The 22,309-nt window shown below is 53.5% G+C and overlaps 1 protein-coding gene across 4 annotated transcripts in view; it reads left to right on the forward strand.

Annotated features, from left to right (window-relative positions):
- LOC102447871 (signal peptide peptidase-like 3) overlaps window positions 1-22,309 on the forward strand; it is a 139,249-nt gene that overhangs the window by 103,606 nt on the left and 13,334 nt on the right. For 2 of the 4 annotated variants that reach the window (XM_075915770.1, XM_075915769.1), the window contains 2 exons: window positions 13,208-13,371; window positions 16,503-16,637. In XM_075915770.1, the coding sequence (XP_075771885.1) occupies window positions 13,208-13,371; window positions 16,503-16,637 (299 nt within the window). Of the gene's footprint in view, window positions 1-13,207; window positions 13,372-13,557; window positions 14,332-16,502; window positions 16,638-22,309 lie in introns of those variants that run through there. The other 2 variants (XM_075915773.1, XM_075915772.1) reach the window with 2 other exon arrangements.

A 22,309-nucleotide genomic window follows, 5' to 3' on the forward strand; every position in this document is an offset into this window, starting at 1 on the left:
TGAAGCCCGGGGTCAGCAGGGGAGTACCCAGCTGATCCTGGGCTCCACGCGGCGCTGCCGCTTTGAAACACCACCTCCTCTCCCCCTCCCCCTTGCTACCTCTTTCTGACAGAGGCAGCAAGTGGGGGGGAAGCGACTAGTTGACTAGTGTGTTGACTATCCGATAAGCATTTGCTTATCGGATAGTCGACTAGTCATTCACATCCCTACTGCAGACTAGACTAGACATATCCAAACAGTGAAGCCTCATGTACACTGAGAAGCCAATCTCTAAGGGTATGTCTACACGACCCTCCTAGTTCGAACTAGCGGGGTAATGTAGGCATACCGCACTTGCAAATGAAGCCCAGGATTTGAATTTCCCGGGCTTCATTTGCATAAGCGGGGAGCCGCCATTTTTAAAACCCCGCTGGTTCGAACCCCGTGCAGCGCGGCTACACGGGGCACGAACTAGGTAGTTCGAACTAGGCTTCCTAGTTCGAACTACCGTTACTCATTCCACGAGGAGTACAGCTAGTTCGGATTAGAAGCCTAATCCGAACTAGCTACTCCGTGCCACGTGTAGCCGCGCTGCACGGGGTTCGAACTAGCCGGGATTTAAAAATGGCGGCTCCCCGCTTATGCTAATGAAGCCCGGGAAATTCAAATCCCGGGCTTCATTTGCAAGTGCGGTATACCTACATTACCCTCCTACTTCGAAATAGGAGGGTAGTGTAGACATACCCCTTGAGACTTTGCCTGGGGACAAGGCATGCCCTGTTCCCCTGGTTTCAAAGGCGTGCCACAGGCCTATGCCAGCCAGTGATCCGCATACTGACTGTCTTCATTGTCTGGGGGAAGGACAAGTGTAGAATTTGCACGTCTTTCTGACCCAGAACCATTAAAGAAAGGAGCATTCAGCTCCAGGTGCTTTTAATGGAGTCTACACTTGTTCCACAAGACCAAAGGTCGGACTCGGCACGGAGCACCAGTGCACAGCGCACTGTTGGTGTTGATAGCTTGGCACTGCTATAAAGTCGGGCAAAGACAAGTCTCCTTGTAGAAACAAGGGGAAGAAGGGTGACCCATTAGCCGACAGGCAGGAAAAAGCCCAGGCGGCATCTACCCCTCCTACCTGGTCACCTTCCCCAGTGCTGGATGTCTGTCTTCCATCTACACCAGAGGACTCTCTGGTCACATAGGGCATTCGGACCATGCCGGTACTGCCACCCCCAACACCAATGGGACCTCAGCATGGGGGAAGCCACCATTTTACCCTCGGTCACCGAGTACCATCCAGTCCCACTCTCCTCCAGCGTCTGAGAGGAGAGCAACTCAAAGTCCCCAGTGGTCCATTAGAGGCCAGGGCACAACACATGGTCCCCCGAGTCGGTGCACAGACCTCTGGAGGCACATGGCCCCCGCCATCAACAGCAGCAGAGAGATAGTGGGTCTCCCTACTCGCCATGTCGGCATCGTAACGTCTCCCCACGGCTTCAGCACTGTTCACCATGCTGTAGATGCTAACCGGCACCAAGCTATTCCAGTCGTAGAGGCTCATCTCGCCGGTCCCGGTCCCAGTCCCCATCATGGCATTGAGGTTCCCCTCTTCGACGCCAGTCTCTCGATTCAAGGGGTAGATTTTCTGAGCTCCGTAGCTCTAGAAGAGACACCAGACGATCCCAGTCACTGAGGTCTCCATCAGTGGCAGAGTCCCAGTACTGAAGTGGTTGCCATATGTGGTCCTCATCTTGGGCTTTGGGAAGCATTTAGCACCATCGACTTCGGCGCCACCAGTGTCATCCCAGAGCATGCCATGGCTTCAATCACAGTGGCAGACGCAGTGGTGCCCTTGGACTCCCTGGGGTTTCCCGGTCCAACCCCAGCTCACCCGTTTGGTCGTTGGAGCATTGCAAGCCCCCTTGGTGCCCTCAGTGTCTCATGGGCAACAGGGTGATGCAGGGGCATCTGCCCCTCTGCACCAGGCAGTCAGGGCAAGTGACCAACCCCCTGCTCAAGAGGAAGGTCAACCAGCTCCAGCCTCCTCTTCCTCATTGCCAGACAAGGCGATAGTGGCTTCTCCCGCGGTGGTGCCCCCCAATGACTCAAGAGCCCACCAGCACCTCCTAAGATGGGTGGCTAACGGTTTGGGCCTCCAAACTGAGGAGGTGCAGTAGACCTCAGGCTTGTTGTTAGGAGTCCTGGGGCAAGTGGGCCCCACCAGGGTGGCCTTGCCCCTACAGGAGACGGTCGCTAAGATTGCTAATACCCTGTGGCAAACCCCATCCTCCATCCTACCTATAGCCAAGTGGGCAGAACGGAAGTATTTCATCCTGGCAGGGGACCACGATTATTTGTATATCCACCCGCCACCTAACTCCCTTGTGGTGGAATTGGTCAACCACAGGGAGCACCAGAACCAGCCGGCACCTACCCCCAAGAATAAAGACTCTAAACACCTGGACTTGTTTGGCAGAAAACTTTATTCTTTGGCCAGCTTTCAGCTGCCGGTGGCAAATCATCACGCATTGTTTGCCTGCTACGAGGTCAACATCTGGCAGGCATTGACCAAGTTTGAGTCCTCCTTCCCAGACAGGACTCAAAAGGAGTTTAAGGTCCTGATGGACGAGGGGTCTTCAGTGACCCTGGCGGTGCTGCAGGTAGCGTCAGATGCAGCAGACTCAGCGGCTTGCTCCATGGCATCCACCATCTCCATGCGGCGAGCAGCATGGCTTCTCCTTTTGGGCCTGTCTCCGGAGCCACAGAACTCCATACAGGACCTCCCCTTTGATACGAGTGCCCTGTTTTCAGAATAGACGGACACTAAGTTGCGCGGGTGTAAGGACTCCTGTACAACACTCAAAACTCTGGGCTCATACGTTCCTGGGACCAAGAGGAAGAAGTTGAAACCCCAGATCTCTCAAACGAAGAGCCATTATTCCCGCCAGGATACAGCTCATTCCCGTACTAAGCCCTCCCAAAAGAAAACCAAGTCGCCATCCTCAGTCTGGCCAGCAGTCGGCCAGCCAGACTAAACCACAGGGCAAGCGCTTCTTTTGAGGGTGCACCCAAGGACGGCATACCGGACTCCCAAGATCCTGCCCATCTGTTTTCCTTCAGACTTCGCCCTTTCCTCCCGGCATGGAGGAACAGTACATCGGACCGTTGGGTCCTAGCCACCATCCAGTATGGCTACACCCTCCAACTATCCTCCACACTGCCTTCCCACCCTCCTTCACTGTCCCTCTTCAGGGACCCTTCTCACAAACACATCCTCGAACAGGAGTTACCCCAGTTGCTCCAGGTGGGAGCAGTGGAATGGGTACCGCCGGGTTTCAAGAACAAGGGATTCTTCTTCGGGGATGTCCCCGCGGGTGTTCCACTATGAGTGCTGGGCTTGCCCCGGCGCCGCAAACGGTAGCTTGTCATGAGCAGTGTTCGGCCGGACCACGCATGTGCCGCAGGCTTGCGGCTTTCGCGCTCTTTCTGTCGCGCGGTCCGCCCCCCCGCCAGTTCCTCTTCACTGCCTCAGGCTGCAGACGCTTGTAACCGCGCTCCTCACTTCACAGAACTAGACTGCTTCTAGTTCTCCTTTTTGTATATAAAATTCCCCTTTCCTCCCTCTCCCCTCTATTTCCCCAACATTTAAAAAAAAAAAAAAAAGGTTTTTCAAGAGAGGAAGGACAAAGAAAGACCTATCGGGAGTGAAAGCAGAGACCACTCTTACCTCCTGCCTCTCAGCTGTTCTCCTGTCAGCTTCATTGTATATAGTTGCGTTCACTTTAAAAAAAAAAAAAAAAAAAAAAAGAGAGACTGTTAAGATAAAAAAGAACAAAGATAGCCGGGCAGAGTCATTACCAGGCTATCACCTTCAACAACTACCTACTGTTTGAAAACAAAAGATAAGAAGCAGCGGGCTGCCGGCAAATGTCAGGGACCAGGTTTAAAAAATGCGGCTCCTGCCTGGAGGCAATGCCAGCCTCGGAGGGCCATGCAGAATGTATCCGTTGCCTGGGGGAGTCTCACATCCCCCAAAAGTGTCACCATTGCTTAAGGCTCACCTCCAGAGCCAGGAAAGATAGGGAGAGGCGCCTTCGTATGCTCCTCTTCGACACAGCCCTGCAACCGCAGCAGGCTGACTCTAATCAGCAGCCGCATAAACGCCGGGCTTCCTCTCCCACTACGGGACTTCAAAAGAAAATGACTTTGTCCCCAACGAGATCCCTGCCAGCTGCCTTTAATGGCAGGGAGGGCCAGGCAGAGACACCTGGGACGTCTGGCATTGTAAAGCCATGTCCCCCTGCTTCGGCTGCTTCTAAGCCCAAGCGGCCACGGGAGCCTTCAAAGACACCGGCTCCCCAGGGGGCAGCAGCTCAGCCGCTTCTTCCTCCTCCGGCGCCGAGCGTTGAGCCGGTGCCGAGAGCAACCTCGGACCCGATCCCAGCACCGGTCCCACCACCGCCCCCGAGTCACCGCGCGGTGCCGGACTACACGGTGCTGACCCGTCCCGCGGCCACTGCGGTGCCGATCATTCCTGCCCCGCCGCACCATGAGCAGACCGATTCAGCGGCTAGTGCTTCAGCGCATGCCGCAACTCATTCACCCCGGAGCCCTGCTGCTCTCCATTCCCCACGCCGCCGCAGCTGCTCCCGCTCTCGCTTTTTCTCCCCGGCACCGTCCTCACCTCTGCCGGCACTCCTCATCGGTACCGGTCTTCTCGCTACTCTTCAAGACTGCCTTCCCCGTTTCTGGCGGCTGCATCTCCTCACCGCAGGCACCGGCACAGACATCTCTCTGCCTCTCCTGCCTCCTCCAGGGCATCACACCTCTGCTCCTGTTCGCCCTGCTCTCCGTACCATTATCGGTATGGCAGCCGCTCCAGCTTCCATGATGACTGTTCACCGTGGCACGGCACCTACCATCGCGACGGTCGCGACTCTCGACATTCTTACAGCAGGTATTCTTACCGACCACGATCCGCCTCCGACTACGTTTCACGCAGGCGCTCTCCAACTCCGGCTCCCCTTACTCCTCCCCACCAAGCGCCATCACCATCTCACCACTCTTCAGAGCCGGAACATACTCCCTTCGTGCACCATACCTCGGGGTCTTCCATCCTGGTTTCATCTCCTCCGGAGGATGCAGTGACCCCCGACGACAGCTCTCCTCTAGACGACCTCCGTCAATTCCAAGAATTATTTAAGTGGGTAGCTATTACACAGGAGATTCCACTACAAGAGCTCAAAGATAAGCAGCATAAGCTTTTCAGGAATCTCCAACCGCGGCATAGTTCACGCCTCGCCATCCCTCTCGACGAAGGCATCCTGGAACTGGCTGATGAAGTGTGGCATGCTCCAGCGTCGGCCCTTCCCACCAACAAAAGAGCCGACAAGAAATATTTCATGCCACCAAAGGGCATGGAATTCCTCTTTGCCCATCCACAGGCTAACTCTTTAGTAGTCGACGCAGCTCAACAGAGAGCTAGAGCCCCTCACCTCAAACACCAGGCCTCCGATAAAGACGCAAAGAGACTTGACATCCTGGGCAGGAAGGTATACACCTCAGCGACTTTGCTCCTCAGAATCGCCAATTACTCGGCGCATCTCTCCAATCATACCTTCGATAGGTTTTCACGCCTCACTCCCCTCATGGATCATCTCCCCGATTCAAAAAGATCGATCCTGAGATCAGTCATCCAAGAGGGCTACACATCAGTGAGAACGTCCCTCCAGATGGCCATGGACGTGGCTGATACTGCTGCTCGCTCCGCCGCTACGGCTATTGTTATGCGTAGAGCTTCTTTCCTTCAAGCGGCAGGAGTTCCCAAGGAACTACAGACAAAAGTCGAGGACTTACCCTTCGACAAGGATAAGCTCTTTGCAGAGACCACGGACGCAATTCTGCACTCCTCTAAAGACTCTCGGACAGCCCTGCGAACTCTGGGGATGTATACGCCCCCCTTTAAGAGACGTTGGTATTCACCTTATCAGCGCAGATATGATTACCCCTACATTAGACACCAGTGGCAACAACAGCACCAACAACAGCGGCCTTTTGACAACCAGCGCTCTCGCCAGAGGCCTCAAGGACGCCAAAACCCGACCGGCAGAACGAACATGCCTCCCAACAGCAAGCAACAGGTTTGATGTGTTGGTCGAGGGCGAGCAGACAGCCACAGGCAGCACCGTGAATCGTCCAACCCAGCTATTCCACTACCGTCTAAGACCCTTTCTACATCAATGGGCAAAAATCACCACGGACAAATGGGTCCTCGAGATTGTTCAGTTCGGCTATCCTATCCCTCTCATAGCCATCCCACCAACCACCCCTCCCACCCCGTCCCTCTTCAGGGACCCCTCTCACGAAACCCTCCTCCGACTAGAGGTCGACCGCCTTCTCTCTCTGGGTGCCATAGAGCCAGTTCCGAAGGACTTCAGGAACAGAGGCTTTTACTCTCACTATTTCCTCACCCAGAAAAGGTCCGGAGGCTGGCGCCCTATCCTAGACCTCCGTCGTCTGAACAAATATCTCAGGAAACAACGATTCAAAATGACAGCACTAGCTGCCATAATCCCTATTTTAAATCCACAGGACTGGTTTGCCGCCCTCGACCCCCAGGACGCCTATTTCCACGTCCCTATCCACCCTGCTCACAGAAGGTTCTTGCGCTTCGTCGTAGCGGAGGACCATTTTCAATACAAGGTCCTCCCCTTCGGGCTATCCTCAGCCCCTAGGGTGTTCTCAAAGGTCCTATCCGTGGTCACGGCCTTTCTCCAACGCCAAGGGGTACTCATCTTACCTTATCTGGACGACTGCCTGCTCAAAGGCGCTTCGGCACACGAGGTCTCCCACATGGTTCACCTCACGATGCAAGTCTTTCGATCGCTCGGACTCCTCCTCAACGAGCAGAAGTCCGTCTTGCATCCCACTCAGGACATCGAGTTCATTGGGGCCCGTCTGGACTCACTTGCCGGCAGAGCGTTCCTACCTTTGCAGAGGTTTCAAGCCATCCAGGACCTCATTTGCACCATCACCGTGAGCCCCACCGTTCCACTCATCACATGTCTCAGACTCATGGGCCACATGGTCGCCACAACGTACGTGGTGAAATACGCCAGACTACACCTGCGTGCCCTTCAGCACTGGCTGACCCTCGTATACCACCACCCCAGATACGATCTCCACAGGCCCGTTACACCGCCACCTGGCGTTCTTCAATCACTCCGATGGTGGACCAGCTGCACAAACCTGCTGTCGGGCGTACCATTTCACCCGCAGCAGCCTCTCCACCAAATCACAACAGACGCCTCCCTACTAGGCTGGGGGGCCCACATGGGCTCTCTCTCGGTACAAGGCCAATGGTCCCCACAAGAAGCAAGGTTACACATAAACCTCCTAGAGCTTCGTGCTATTTTCAACGCATGCAAATCCTTCCTCATCTACATTCACAATACCACTGAGACGATACTTACAGACAACATCGTAGCCATGTACTACGTAAACCGCCAGGGCGGCGCTCGCTCCCATTCGCTATGCACGGAAGCCGTCCGCTTTTGGAACTGGTGCATTCGCCACGGGGTGACTCCTTTGGCATCCTACTTACCTGGCACCACAAACGTGACGGCAGACTTCCTGAGCAGACACTTCCACTCGAAACACGAATGGGAAATGCACGACGGCATATTACGTGACATCTTCCAACGTTGGGGGACTCCCCGAGTGGACCGCTTCGCAACTCCCGCCAACACAAAGTGCCGCAAGTACTGCACCAGAGCAGGCCTGGGCCGCGCATCTCTAGAGGATGCCTTCCTCGTGACTTGGCGCGGACCCCTCCTTTATGCATTTCCCCCCATACCTCTCATTCCCAAGGTCCTTCAGAAGCTGAAGGCGGACAGGGCTACGCTAATCCTCATAGCCCCAGATTGGCCTCGCCAGCACTGGTTTCCCTTCCTGCACCGCCTCTCTGCGCGGACACCGATCCGCCTTCCGCCTCTCCACGACCTCCTCACACAAGACCGGGGACGCCTGAAACACCCCCAGATACAAATGCTGAATCTAACAGCATGGTTCCTAACTGGCTGACTCCGTTTGAATCTCTCTGCTCTGCCCCAGTCCAACACGTCCTAGTACAAAGTAGACGGCAAGCCACGAGGAAAACTTACCTTCACAAGTGGCACAGATACTCCTCCTGGTGTACCTCGAACCACCACAATCCAACACGTCCGTCCATTTCCTCCGCACTGGACTATGCACTGCACCTAAAAAACAAGGGTCTCGCGTTAGCCGCCATCAGGGTGCACCTCGCAGCAATATCAGCATTCACACCACCTATAGATGGCGTTTCTATCTTCGCCCATCCTACGACTAAAAGATTTCTCAAGGGCCTTATCAATATGGACCCACCACGCAACCCAGTCCCACCTGTGTGGAGCCTGGACGTGGTACTCGACACCCTAATGAGGCCACCGTTCGAGCCTCTGGCGACCGTATCCTTACAATTCCTCACTCTGAAAACGGTTTTCCTGCTCGCAATAACCTCTGCACGCAGGGTTAGTGAGCTTTCCGCCATGATGGCCATCCCACCATATACGATTTTCCGTAAGGATGGAGTAGTCTTAAGATTACATCCAAGGTTCATACCCAAGATTGTCTCCAATTTCCACGTTAATGAACCAGTCATCTTGCCAACCTTTTTCCCGAAGCCCCATGCCTCGCCACGAGATGCGGCCCTACATTCCTTGGACATCCGCAGGGCCTTAGCGTTCTACATAGATCGCACTAAATCGTTCAGGCTTACGGACCATTTATTCGTCTCCCTGGCACACAGGTCAAAGGGTCAACGCCTATCTTCCCAAAGAATTTCCAATTTCGTAACCGCATGCATAGTGCAATCGTATGCAACGAAAGGTTTACTCCTTCCGTCCCAACTACACGCTCATTCCACTAGAGCCATGGCCACATCTACAGCGTTCCATAGAGGTGTATCTCTGAAGGACATTTGTAGAACGGCGACTTGGTCCTCTCATGGGACTTTCGCCAAGCATTATTCTATCTCTCTCTCTCACTCAGATGGGGCAGTGGCGACTGCGGTGCTCTCCACGGCGGATAAATAGGGTCTCCTTGCCCTCCTTCCATCTTTGGCGACTATCGCTACGCAGTCACCCATAGTGGAGCACCCGCGGGGACATCCCCGAAGAAGAAAGCGAAGTTACTCACCTCCGGTGCAGTAACTGTCGTTCTTCGAGGTGCTGTCCCCGCGGGTGCTCCACTACTCGCCCTCCTCCCCGCTTCGGAGTCCTCTCTCTCTCTCTGCTCTTGTCTCTTACAGACTCCGAGGCAGTTTCGAGGAACTGGCGGGGGGCCGGACCGCGCGACAGAAAGAGTGCGAAAGCCACGAGCCTGCGGCACATGCGTGGTCCGGCCGAACACTGCTCATGACAAGCTTCCGTCTGCGGCGCCGGGGCAAGCTATCTCTTGATTCCCAAGGCGAAAAGGGGTCTATGACCTATATTGGATTTGAGCAGTCTCAACAAGTTTCTGGTCTGCCTCAAGTTCCACATGGTCTGCCACAAGTTCTGGTCTGCCACAAGTTCCATCATTCCCGATCTGGATCCCAGGGACTGGTATGCCGCCCTTGACCTCAAGGATGTGTACTTTCACATCGCGATCTTCGAAGGCCACAAACACTTCCTGAGGTTTATAGTGGAAAAGAAGCACTACCAATTTGCTGTCCTGCCCTTCGGCCTGTTCATGGCTCCCAGGGTTTTCACCAAGTGCATGTTGGTGGTAGTGGCATACCTGAGGCATCAAGGAGTGCAAGTATATCCTTACCTGGACAATTGGCTAGTCAAAGGTCCGTCAAGGCTCAAGGTCAAGCATGACGTAAGTCTCCTCTTGGACATGTGCCACCGGCTCAGCCTATTGATAAATGAGAAAAAGACACTGTTAGTGCCAACACAGAGGATAGAGTTCATAGGGATGGTCCTGGACTCTACCATGGCCAGAGCATCGCTCCCTCAAGAGGTTCGAGGCCCTGTCGACCCTCCTGTGGCACCTCGCCATCACACCCATGACCATTGCACAGGTGTGTCTACAGATCCTGGGGCACATGGCCATATGCACATATGTCATGCCCCTGGCCAGAATCAGGATGAAGTCCCTTCAACTGTGTTTGGTGTCAGTGTACGCACCAGCCAAGCACTCCCTCAAAAGGGTGGTAATGGTCCCACCCTCCTGTCTTTGTCCACCATTCTAGGGCCCTCAAAACATAACTCGTCATGTCAGGCATCGCATACCATCCTCAACCACACTCGAAGGAACTAGTAGCTGATGCTTCGGATTGTGGTTGGGGGGCTCACATGGGGACCCTTTGAATTCAAGGGGTATGGTCCATACAGAGGCAATCACTCCACATAAGTGTAAAAGAGCTCAGGGTGATCAGAAACACATGTGGGGTAGGGATGTGAGTGACTAGTCGAGTCAATACTCGACTAGTCCCTTCCCCCTGCTAGAGGCAGCAAGGGGAGCAGAAGCCAGTGCAGTGAGGAGCCGACTTAAAAGCCAGTTCCCCCCAGCACCGTATCCATGGTGAGGTGGGGAGGCAGAGATGCAGCAGGGGACTGGGCGCGAGCCGGGAATCATCTGATTTCCGGCTCGCAACCAGTCCCCCACTGCGCCTCTGCCTTTTAAACGTAGTAAGGGCCAGGTGGCTCTTACTACATTTAAAAGGCAGAGCTGCAGTGGGGTTAGCTCCCGGGGTGGTGCGAACCAGGACTGTTTAATTCCATCGACTACCCAATTAGCTGATTGTCCTCATTTTAACATCCTTAGTGCGGGGTGTTTCTCCCTCACCTTGTGGGCAGAGTGGTGCGCATCCTCACCAACACCACGAACACCATGTACTACATAAACAGACGGGGGGGCAGGGTGATCCCCAGAACTCTGCAGGGAAACAATTAGGCTCTGGGAATTCTATGTCCTTCACCACATTGTATTAGAAGCACGTCACCTTCCAGGGGCATGGAACACGATTGCGGACCATCTCAGCAGAGAATTCTCCTCTTACCACAAGTTGGCTCTTCACCCTGAGGTGACCACCTCCCTCTTCCACGATTGGGCCTCTCCCCAAGTGGACCTCTTCAAATCGGGAGCAAAATTGGCTGCATTTTGTGTTCTCTTTCGTCGCCATCTCGAGCAGGGCTCCCTTCCAGACGCATTCCTTTTCTGGTGGTCAGAGGGTCTTCTCTACACCTTCCCTCTGTTTTCCCTCATCGACAAGGTCTTGCGGAAGGTCAAGAGGGACAAGGTGACAGTGATGCTCATCGCGCCAGCCTGGCCTCATCAGCACTGGTTCGGGGTGCTCATGAGCCTGGTATCCCGTGTGCCCAAGTGGCTGCCCCTGAGACCAGACTTGCTGTTCTAGGACCATGGGTGTCTACTGCACCCGAACCTGAGCTCGCTGCACCTGACGGCATGGTTCATCTGTGGCTGAACCCTCAGGAGCAGGCGTGTTGAGGTGATGTTCAAAGGGTTCTCCTCGAGAGTCAAAAACCCTCGACACAGTCTACCTACGTTGCCAGGTGGACTCGATTCTTGGTGTGGGCGTGGCAGCAACAGGTCATCCTGTCCAAGGCCTCCCTTCAGGAATTCCTGGACTACCTGCTCCACCTGAAGCAGCAGGGTTTTGCTCTGGCCACCATTAGAGTCCACCTTCCAGCCTTTTCTGTATTTCACCCACCCCTCCAAGGCTGCTCTGTCTTCTCCCATGATGTCACATCTTAGTTCATGAGGAGTCTGGAATGGCTCTACCCACAGACCTGAGATACTCTCCCACAGTGGGACTTAAATTTGGTCTGGATGCAGCTCACGGGACCACCATTCAAGCCCCTGGGCACGTGCCCTATGTTGTTGCTTTCTTGCAAAGTAGCCTTCATGATTGTGATCACGTTGGCTAGAAGGGTGTCTGAGCTCCAAGCTCTGACATCAGAACCTCCGTATAGCTGATTCTTCAGGGACAAGGTCCAGCTGTGGCCTCATCCGACCTTCCTTCCTAAGGGTATGTCTACACTAGCCACCCTAGTTCGAACTAGGGTGGCTAATGTAGTCATCCGAACTTGCAAATGAAGCCCAGGATTTAAATATCCCGGGCTTTATTTTCATGTTGCCGGGCGCCGCCATTTTTAAATGCCCCTTAGTTCGAACTCCGTGCCCGCGGCTACACGCGGCACGGACTAGGTAGCTCGAATTAAAGTTCCTAATTTAAACTACCGTTACTCCTCCTGCAATGAAGAGTAAATGCTGGGCTTCATTTGCAAGTTCGAATGCCTACATTACCACCCTAGTTCAAACTAGGGTGGCAGTGTAGACATATCCTAAGGTAGTTTCTGCCTTCCCTTGTGGACCAGGACATTTGTTGCCAGTGTTTTATCCCAAACCTCATGTGACCAATGAGGAGAGTTGCCTCCTCGCATTGCACGTTCAGAGCGTGCTGGCCTTCCACTTAGAAAGGACAAGGCCCTTCCACAAGTCCACACAGGTCTTTGTGGCCTGCAGAGTGAGGGAGGGTTTCCCCGATTTCCTCTCAAAGACTCTCGAAGTGAATCACGTCCTTCATCCATACGCGCTACAAGTTGGCAGGGGCCCAGCTGCCAGCACTGATCAGGGCCCACTCTACCAGGGCTCAAGCTTCGTCACACGTGTATCTCACGCATGTCCCAATCCTGGACATCTGCCAAGCAGCCACATGGTCATCCGTGCACACCTTCACGGCCCACTACGCCATCAGGCAGCAGGCTAGGGATGACGTGGCATTTGGCAGGGCTGTATTGCAGTCTGCATGTCCTTAACTCCTACCCACCTCCGCAGACACTACTTACAGTCACCTACATTGAATGGACATGAGCAAGCACTTGAAGAAGAAAAGACAGTTACCTGTTCTGTAACTGGTGTTTGAGATCTGTTGCTCATGTCCATTCAACCTCCCGCAAAAAGGAACCGAGGAGGGAGGGGCCAGGGAGTGTCCTGTAGAGTATGGCATGTGCACACCACTCCATGGGGTGCTGCTTAGGGAAAACCTTTTTGCACCGGTGCATGTCGCAGGCACTCACACCTGCGTTGAAGGAACATGAGCAACACATCTCAAACACCAATTACAGAACAGGTAACTGTCTTTTTGAATTGCTTTGTAGTTGAAGCTTGCTTGGTCTGTAATTATTTTTCTACTCCCTAGGTGTTTTTTTCTGCCTACATCTTTAATAGCAATGTTATGGTGAAAGTGGCTACACAACCGGCTGATAATCCCCTTGATGTTTTATCACGGAAGTTGCACCTGGGACCAAATGTAGGTAGAGATGTTCCCCGCCTGTCGCTACCCGGCAAACTTGTTTTTCCAAGGTAAGAGTAGCAACTTTTATACTATACTATAGAACAAAAGGTATCAGAGAGGCTACAAAAGTGTATAGACATAAGCTCCTGTTCATGGTCACTTTCTCTTCAGTTGTCACTCCTGGAGGAATTCTGCACCACAGCACAATGCAGAGTTTAATGTTGGGCACTCAAAATTTCCTTTTTTGCCCACAGAAACAGACTGCATAGATGTTGGCCACCAGAGTCCAGCTTGCAAATAGAAGACAAGGCCAGGGGAAGGGGAGGGAGCTGGAGGGTTCCCAGCAGCTGCAGCTCCCAGCATGCTCTGAAAGAGGGAGGTTGCACACAGAAAACTGCAGCCCAGTACCCAGCATCAGGTTGTTTCTCCCTCTAGATTCTTCTGGGAGGGTAGAAACATGTGTGTGCATGTCTGGATTGAGGGGCCTCTGAGGGTTAGGGGATGCGAGTGTCTCTGAGGACGTGGGTGGCCCCCAGCTGGGCTTTAGGAGGGTAGGATCTGCAAGTGTCTAGGGTGGGGAAGCAGTACAGCTGGGCTCTGTGGGGAAGGGATATGAATGTCTGGGCTAGGGATGTAAAAAGTCAGTTAAAAAGGTAACCATGTAACTGCTAAAAATCTTAGCAGTTACACACACTGAGGGCTCTGCAGTATAAAGCTTAAATAAGCTTTATACTTCAGAGCCCGTAGCAAGGCCACCTCCCTAGGAGCTGAGCCACCAGGGGCTGCCAGCCCCACTCCTGGAGAGGCAGCTTCACTGCAGGCTCTGCCGCCAGCTCCCTGGGAGCAAGGCAGCAGCCCCTATCGGTCCTACTCCCATGGAGCTGGATGCTGGACAAAGTTTAACCAATAAGCATCAGCTTACCGGCTAATCCATGGGTTCCCAAACTGGGAGGCATGCCCCCCCGGGGGGGCGTGAAAAAACCTAGAGCTGGCCCCTGGGGAGGGGAAGGGGCTGGGCTGGACTGTGGGGAGGGGAGGGGAAAAATATGGGGAAGGGGCTTGTGCTGAGGGGAGGAGGTCAGGAGAAGAAGAAGAAGAAGAAAGGGGAAGGTACCAAGGGACAGGGGTGCAGGAGAGACAAATGCCAGGGGGGCAAGTGCAGACAATGAGGGAAAGGGCAGGAGGGGAGAGGTTTCAGTGGGAGGGGGACAGGGTGATGCTGGGAGAGGAGAGGGTAAGGGCACTGGGGGCAAGAGGGGGAGGGGGGAGGGGGAGGTGCTGGGAGAAGGCTTGAAAGAAGGGGTGGGCATGAGGAAGGCGGGGATGGAGCAAGTCATGTGAGGGCACAGGGGCAGGAGGGGATGGGGCAGAGAGTGCTGAGGGGGTGGGTATCAGGGAAAAAGAGGGCAAAGGGGGCAGGGGCAGTGAGGGAAGGGGGAGGCAGGTGCCAGGGGATTCTGGGGGATTCTGGGGGTAAAGTAGAAGGGCAGACACCTGCAGGGGAGGGACCAGCAACAGAGGAGAGAGGCAGGGCAGGTGTTAGACGAGGGGATGAGGAGGGGTAGCTCACATGATCATAGTGGGGCTACTGGAGGAGTGGGGAGAGGGGGGAGAGAAGGGCTGGTGGAGGGGGGCAGGTCGCAGGAGGGCTCAGGGCAGTGAGAAGGGCAGGAGTCAGGACAGCAGAGAGTGAGGGGTTGGGGGCCAGCAGGCACTAGGGGAGCTGATGGAGCAAGGGGAGGAGACATGGCAGCAGAGGGAAAAGGTAGAGGTTTATAAGAGGTTTATCAGGGTATGTCTACACTACCCCGCTAGTTCGAACTAGCGGGGTAATGTATGCATACCGCACTTGCTAATGAAGCCCGGGATTTGAATTTCCCGGGCTTCATTAGCATAAGCGGGGAGCCGCCATTTTTAAATCCCCGCTGCTTCGAACCCCGTGCAGCGCGGCTACACGGGGCTCGAACTAGGTAGTTCGGACTAGGTGCCTATTCCAAACTACCGTTACTCCTCGTGAAATGAGGTGTACCGGTAGTTCGGAATAGGCACCCTAGTCCGAACTACCTAGTTCGAGCCCCGTGTAGCCGCGCTGCACGGGGTTCGAAGCAGCGGGGATTTAAAAATGGCGGCTCCCCGCTTATGCTAATGAAGCCCGGGAAATTCAAATCCCGGGCTTCATTAGCAAGTGCGGTATGCATACATTACCCTGCTAGTTCGAACTAGGAGGGTAGTGTAGACATACCCTAAGATATTTATTAATAACTTATTAGTAATTACTGTTCTTATTCTTATTTGGAATTTATGCCATTAAAAAAACACTTTTTTGGGGGGGAGGGTGGCGAGTCCCTTTTTTGTCTGGCGAGTAGGGTTTTCCATAATTTGTCGACCCCTGAACATAAGAACGGCCGTACTGGGTCTGCCCACAGTGGCCAGCACCAGCTGCCCCAGAGAGGGTAGACCAAAGACAATGATCAAGCGATTTGTCTCCTGCCATCCCTCTCCAGCCTCTGACAAACAGAGGCCAGGGACACCATTTCTATCCCCTGGCTAATAGCCTTTTATGGACCCAACCTCCATGAAATTATCTAGCTTCTCTTTAAACTCTGTTATAGTCCTAGACTTCACAGCCTCCTCTGGCAAGGAGTTCCATAGGTTGACTACACGCTGTGTGAAGAACTTTCTTTTATTAGTTTTAAACCTGCTCCCCATTAATTTCATTTGGTGTCCTCTAGTTCTTCTATTATGGGAACTGTGACAGTCTGTCACTGGTCGGGGGGCGGGGCGGCCGGAGCCCCGGTCCCCAGGAGGCTGACGCCGGGGAACCAGCTCTCCGGCGTTCCCCCAGCGCGAGCGGGAGGCGGCGGCGGGCGGGGGCACTCCCCCCGCGCCTGCGCCGGTTGCGCCATTTTAGCTCCTTCCCCGCGTCCCCGGACGGCGGGGGCAGGGGGGAGCGGATCAGCTGGGCGGCGGGGCGCTGCGCGGCGGCGTGCCCGGAAGGGGCGGGTCCCATAGGGAGCGGCTAACGCGGCGGGCCGGCTCAAAAGGGCTGGCTGCCGGCGGAGACGGGGGCAGGCTCCTGGCAGGAGCACCGGAGCCGAACCAGAGGCAGGACGGAGCCCGGGCGGCATACCCCGCGGCTGCTGGCCCGGCGCTGGTCCCGAGGTCTTCGGGACAGCCACTGCCCCTGGCGGTCCCTCAGCCCCTCAGCAGACGGGAGGCGCACCCCACCGTGTCGCACACAGCGGGAGCGGGACGGCCGGAGGCGGAACGGCACCCCAGAGCGCCCTCCAGAGACTGCATCCGGAAGCGAGGCACCGCAGGACCCCGAACCAGGGTAGGTGCGCAGGCGGCGGGCACGATTGGCGGGTGCCGCCCGGAGGGAGGAAGGAGTCCGGGGCAGGGCGCTTTTGGCGGCCTTGGGTGGACGAGTTGAGGAGGGATTAACCCCCCTCGTCCACCGCGTCGGGGCGCTAGCGAGCCCCGTCGCTTAGGGCCCCGGACTGGGACCCGGAGAGAGGGTGGGACCGGGTCCCCCTCCCTCCACGAAGGGAACATCCCTCTACCCACGACCTTAGTGCAAGAACGCTATCAGGCGGAACCCCGCGAGGGGAAACTCGGAACCTGGGGCCTACTGCCCCATCCCGCAGAGACGGGTAACTATTGGCGGGTTCGCTGACCCCCCCTTCCTACTGGGAGGGGGTGATCGCACCCATTGTCGGGGGTTCCCCCATTGGGGCCCCAGGGACTGAAAAGGCCCTAGGAGGGGGCATGAGGGTTCGCTGACCCCCCTCTCGGACCAAGAGGGGGTGATTGCACCCTGAAACCCCCACACGAACTAATGAATAACTTTTCTTTATTCACCCTCTCCACACCACTCATGATTTTATAGACCTCTATCATATCCCCCCTCAGTCTCCTCTTTTCTAAACTGAAGAGTCCCAGTCGCTTTAGCCTCTTTTCATATAGGACCCGTTCCAAACCCCTAATCATTTTAGTTGCCCTTTTCTGAACCCTTTCCAAGGCCAAAATATCTTTTTTGAGGTGAGGAGACCACATCTGTACACAGTATTCAAGATGTGGGCGTACCATAGTTTTATACAGGGGCAGTAAGATATTCTGTGTCTTATTTTCTATCCCTTTCCTAATAATTCCTAGCATCCTATTTGCCTTTTTGATCGCCACTGCACTTTGTGTGGAAGTTTTCAGGGAACTGTCCACGATAACTCCAAGATCTCTTTCCTGATTTGTCGTAGCCAAATTAGCCCCCATCATGTTGTAAGTATACTTGTGGTTATTTTTCCCAATGTGCATTACTTTACACTTATCCACATTAAATTTCATTTGCCATTTTCTTGCCCAATCACTCAGTTTGGTGAGATCTTTTTGGAGTTCTTCACAGTCTGCTTCTCTCTTGACTATCTTAAACAGTTTGGTATCATCCGCAAACTTTACTACCTCACTGCTTACCCCTTTCTCCAGATCATTTATGAATAAGTTGAACAGGATTGGTCCCAGGACTGACCCTTGGGGGACACCACTAGTTACCCCTCTCCAATCTGAACATTTACCATTTATTCCTACCCTTTGTTTCCTGTCTTTTAACCAGTTCTCAATCCATGAAAGGACCTTCCCTCTTATCCCATGACAATGTAATTTACACAAGAGCCTTTGGTGAGGGACCTTTTCAAAGGCTTTCTGGAAATCTAAGTATACGATATCTACTGGATCCCCCTTGTCCACGTGTTTGTTAACCCCTTCAAAGAACTCTAATAGATTAGTAAGACATGATTTCCCTTTACAGAAACCATGTTGACTTTTGTCCAACAAATTATGTTCTTCTACATTCCTGACAATTTTATTCTTTACTATTGTTTCGACTAATTTGCCCGGTACTGAAGTTAGACTTACCAGTCTGTAATTGCCAGGATCGCCTCTAGAGCCCTTTTAAAACATTGGCGTCACATTAGCTACCTTCCAGTCATTAGGTACGGAAGCCGATTTAAAGGATAGGTTACAAACCACAGATAATAGTTCAGCAATTTCCCATTTAAGTTCTTTTAGAACCCTTGGATGAATGCCATCTGGTCCCGGAGATTTGTTAACATTAAGTTTTTCTATTTGTTCCAAAACCTCCTCTAATGACACTTCAGTCCGGGACAGTTCCTCAGATTCATCACCCACAAAGGACGGTTCAGATTTAGGAATCTCCCCAACATCCTGAGCTGTGAAGACTGAAGCAAAGAAATCATTTAGTTTCTCCTCAATGGCTTTATCGTCCTTGATTGCTCCTTTTGTATCTCGATCGTCTAGGGGACCCACTGGTTTTTTTACCAGGCTTCCTGTTTCTAATGTACTTAAAAAACATTTTGCTATTTCTTTTTGAGTTTTTGGCTAGCTGTTCCTCAAAATCTTTTTTTGCTTTTCTTATTACATGTTTACACTTGATTTGACAGTGTTTATGTTCCTTTCTATTTATCTCACTAGGATTGGACTTCCACTTCTTAAAAGATGCCTTTTTGTCCCTCACTGCTTCTTTTACATGGTGGTTAAGCCACGATGACTCTTTTTTAGGTCTCTTACTATGTTTTTTAATTTGGGGTATACATTTAAGTTGGGCCTCTATTATGGTGTCTTTAAAAAGTTTCCATGCAGCTTTCAGGGATTTGGCTCTAGTCACTGTGCCTTTTAATTTCTGTTTAACTAACCTCCTCCTTTTTCTGTAATTCCCCTTTTTGAAATTAAATGCCAGGGTGCTGGACTGCTGAGGTGTTCTTCCCACCACAGGAATGTTGAATGTTATTATATTATGGTCACTATTCCCAAGCGGTCCTGTAACGGTTATCTCCTGGACCTGATCCTGCGCTCCACTCAGGACTAAATCGAGAATTGCCTCTCCCCTTGTGGGTTCCTGCACCAGCTGCTCCAAGAAGCAGTCATTTAAGCCATTGAGAAATTTTATCTCCGCTTCTCTTCCTGAGGTGACATGTATCCAGTCAATATGGGGGTAATTAAAATCCCCCATTATTATAGAGTTCTCTATTTTGGTAGCCTCTCTAATCTCCCTCAGCATTTCTATGTCAGTATCGCTGTCCTGGTCAGGTGGTCGGTAATATATCCTACTGCTAATTTCTTATTATTGGAGCATGGAATTACTATCCATAGCGATTCTATGGAACATGTTGATTCATTTAAGAGTTTTATTTCATTTGATTCTACATTATCTTTCACATACAGTGCCACTCCGCCACCCACCCGGCCTGCTCTATCCTTCCGATATATTTTATAGCCCGGTGTGACGGGGCAGAGGCACCCCGCACTCCGGTCCCACCGGCGGCTGCTTTCCTGGCGGCTCTTGGGGCGGGGGAAGGAGCCGCAGAGCCGGGCGCGCTGCAGCCCGGGGGCTGAGCGGTGCCGGAGGCGACATACTGGCGGTGCGCCGGGTGCTCACAGGCGGCTGCCTCGGCAGGACGCCCGGGCACGGCGGAGAGTCCGGACGCCGGTGCGGCAGGGATGACGTCATCACATGGCCCCGCCGCCGGCCCGGAAGCATGGCCACGGGCTGGGAGCCGGCGCAGGGATTTAAACCCCGGGAGACGCCGGGGAGGGGGGGAGCTCAGAAGGAGCACCCCCACAGCAAAGAGCAGCGATGGATGGGACCCAAAGGAAGGAGGTAAGCCCGTTGGCTAGGGAGGAGTGACGACGGCAGACAGAGGAAGTAGCCCAGGGCAGGCAAAGGGAGCCTGCGGGCTGGTGCGTTACGGCGAACGCCCCACCAGCCGGACCGGACGGCATAGGCGTTTGTGTCCTTAGGGCCCTGGGCTGGGGTCCGTGAGAGGGGGTGGGCCCGGACCCCCCTCTCCCCGCCTCGGGGGCTAACGAACTCTCAACCTAGAAGAGGCCCTACGGGCCAGTGGTGAGACAAACTTGGACGCCGGAGGGCGCTTCAAAAGAGGTGAAGGGGGCACGAGACCAAGGGAGGGGTGACGGTGCCAAAGGGGCACCCTATAGACCCGTTTACACCCGGTATGATTGTGTCCCACAGATTTTCCTCATTCCACCAGGTTTCAGTGATGCCTATTATGTCAATCTCCTCATTTAATACGAGGTACTCTAGTTCACCCATCTTATTAGTCAGACTCCTAGGCTGTGTCTACACTGGCATGAATTTCTGGAAATGCTTAAAACAGAATAGTTTTCGTTATAAGTATTTCCGGAAAAAGAGTGTCTACATTGGCAGGCTGCTTTTCCGGAAAAGCATCTGTGGCCAATGTAGACGTGCTTTTCCAGAAAGAGCCCCGATTGTCATTTCCGCGATCGGGGCTTTTTTCCGGAAAAGACTACTGGGCTGTCTACACTGGCCCTTTTCCGGAACAATGTTCCGGAATAAGGACTTATGCCCGAGCGGGAGCAGAATAGTTTTTCCGGAATAGCGGCTGATTTTGTACAGTAGAGCATCGTTGCTTTTCCGGAAATTCAAGGGCCAGTGTAGACAGCTCGCAGCTTATTCCGGAAAAGCGGCTAATTTTCTGGAATAAGTGGCCCAGTGTAGACACAGCCCTAGTATTTGTGTAGAAGCACTTTAAAAATTTGCCACTGGTTATTTGTCTGCCCTTCCCTGATGCATTGGATTCCTTTGTACGCAGTTGTTTGTCTGCTCTGGCCCATGGTTTGCCCTCTCCCCTCCTCTCTTTCTCACTACAGCCTAGAGAATCTCTATCAATGGATTCTCCTCTAAGAGAAGTCTCCATCCGATTCATGTGCTTCTCCGCACCAATCGGCTTTCCCCCATCTCCTAGTTTAAAAACTGCTCTACGGCCTTTTTAATGTTCAGTGCCAGCAGTCTGGTTCCACCCTGGTTTAGGTGGAGCCCATCCTTCCTGTATAGGCTGCCCCTCCCCCAAAAGTGTCCCCAGTTCCTAATAAATCTAAACCCCTCTTCCCTACACCATCGTCTCATCCATGCATTGAGACTCTGAAGCTCTGCCTGCCTACCTGGCCCTGCGCGTGGAACTGGAAGCATTTCCGAGAATGCCACCATAGAGGTCCTGGATTTCAGTCTCTTTCCTAGCAGCCTAAATTTGGCCTCCAGGACGTCTCTCCTACCCTTCCCTACGTCACTGGTACCTACATGTACCACGACCACCGGCTCCTCCCCAGCACTGCACATAAGTCTGTCTAGATGCCTCGAGAGATCCGCAACCTTCGCACCAGGCAGGCAAGTGACCATGTGGTTCTCCCGGTCATCACAAACCCAGCTATCTATGTTTCTAACAATTGACTCACCCACTACTAACACCTGCCTCTTCCTAACTGGCATTCCCTCCCCCTCAGAGGTATCCTCAGTGCGAGAGGATACCGCAACATCCTCTGGGAGGAGGGTCCCAATTACGGGATGGTTCCCCTCTGCTCCCATTGAATGCTCTGTTCCCTTGAGACTTTCATCCTCCTTAAGAGCACTGGGGCTCTCAGACTGGAGGTGGGACAGTTCTACAGTGTCCCGGAAAGTCTCATCAACATAGCTCTCTACCTCCCTTAGCTCCTCCAGTTCAGCCACCCTGGCCTCCAAAGCTCAAACTCGGTCTCTGAGGGTCAGGAGCTCCTTGCACCGAACGCACACATACGCCACCCGCCCACAGGGCAGGAAACCATACATGTTACACTCGACACAATAAACAGGATAGCCCCCACTCTGCTGCTGGGCTTATGTCTGAATTTTTTCCTATGAATGAGTTTGATTGATAAGGTTTCTAGTTAAAACAGGAAGTTTTTATTAAAACCTTTAACCTAAACCATAAAGAATGGCAAGAGAACCTGGCCCCTTCCCAACTCCCTCCCAAAACTCCCTGTTTGCTGCTCCTGGTCGCAAGCTCCCTGGTCGCTGACTCACTGCTTTATAAAGCCCTGGTAGCCCACCCCCCTGACTAAGGCTCAGCCAATTAACAGAGGCTTCTAGATTTCTAACCTTTAGAAGCTCACAGTTTCCAGCTGCTGGCCACAGCACACCAT

Source organism: Pelodiscus sinensis, unplaced genomic scaffold (assembly GCF_049634645.1).
Source record: "Pelodiscus sinensis isolate JC-2024 unplaced genomic scaffold, ASM4963464v1 ctg66, whole genome shotgun sequence".
NCBI classification, from domain to species: Eukaryota; Metazoa; Chordata; order Testudines; family Trionychidae; genus Pelodiscus; species Pelodiscus sinensis.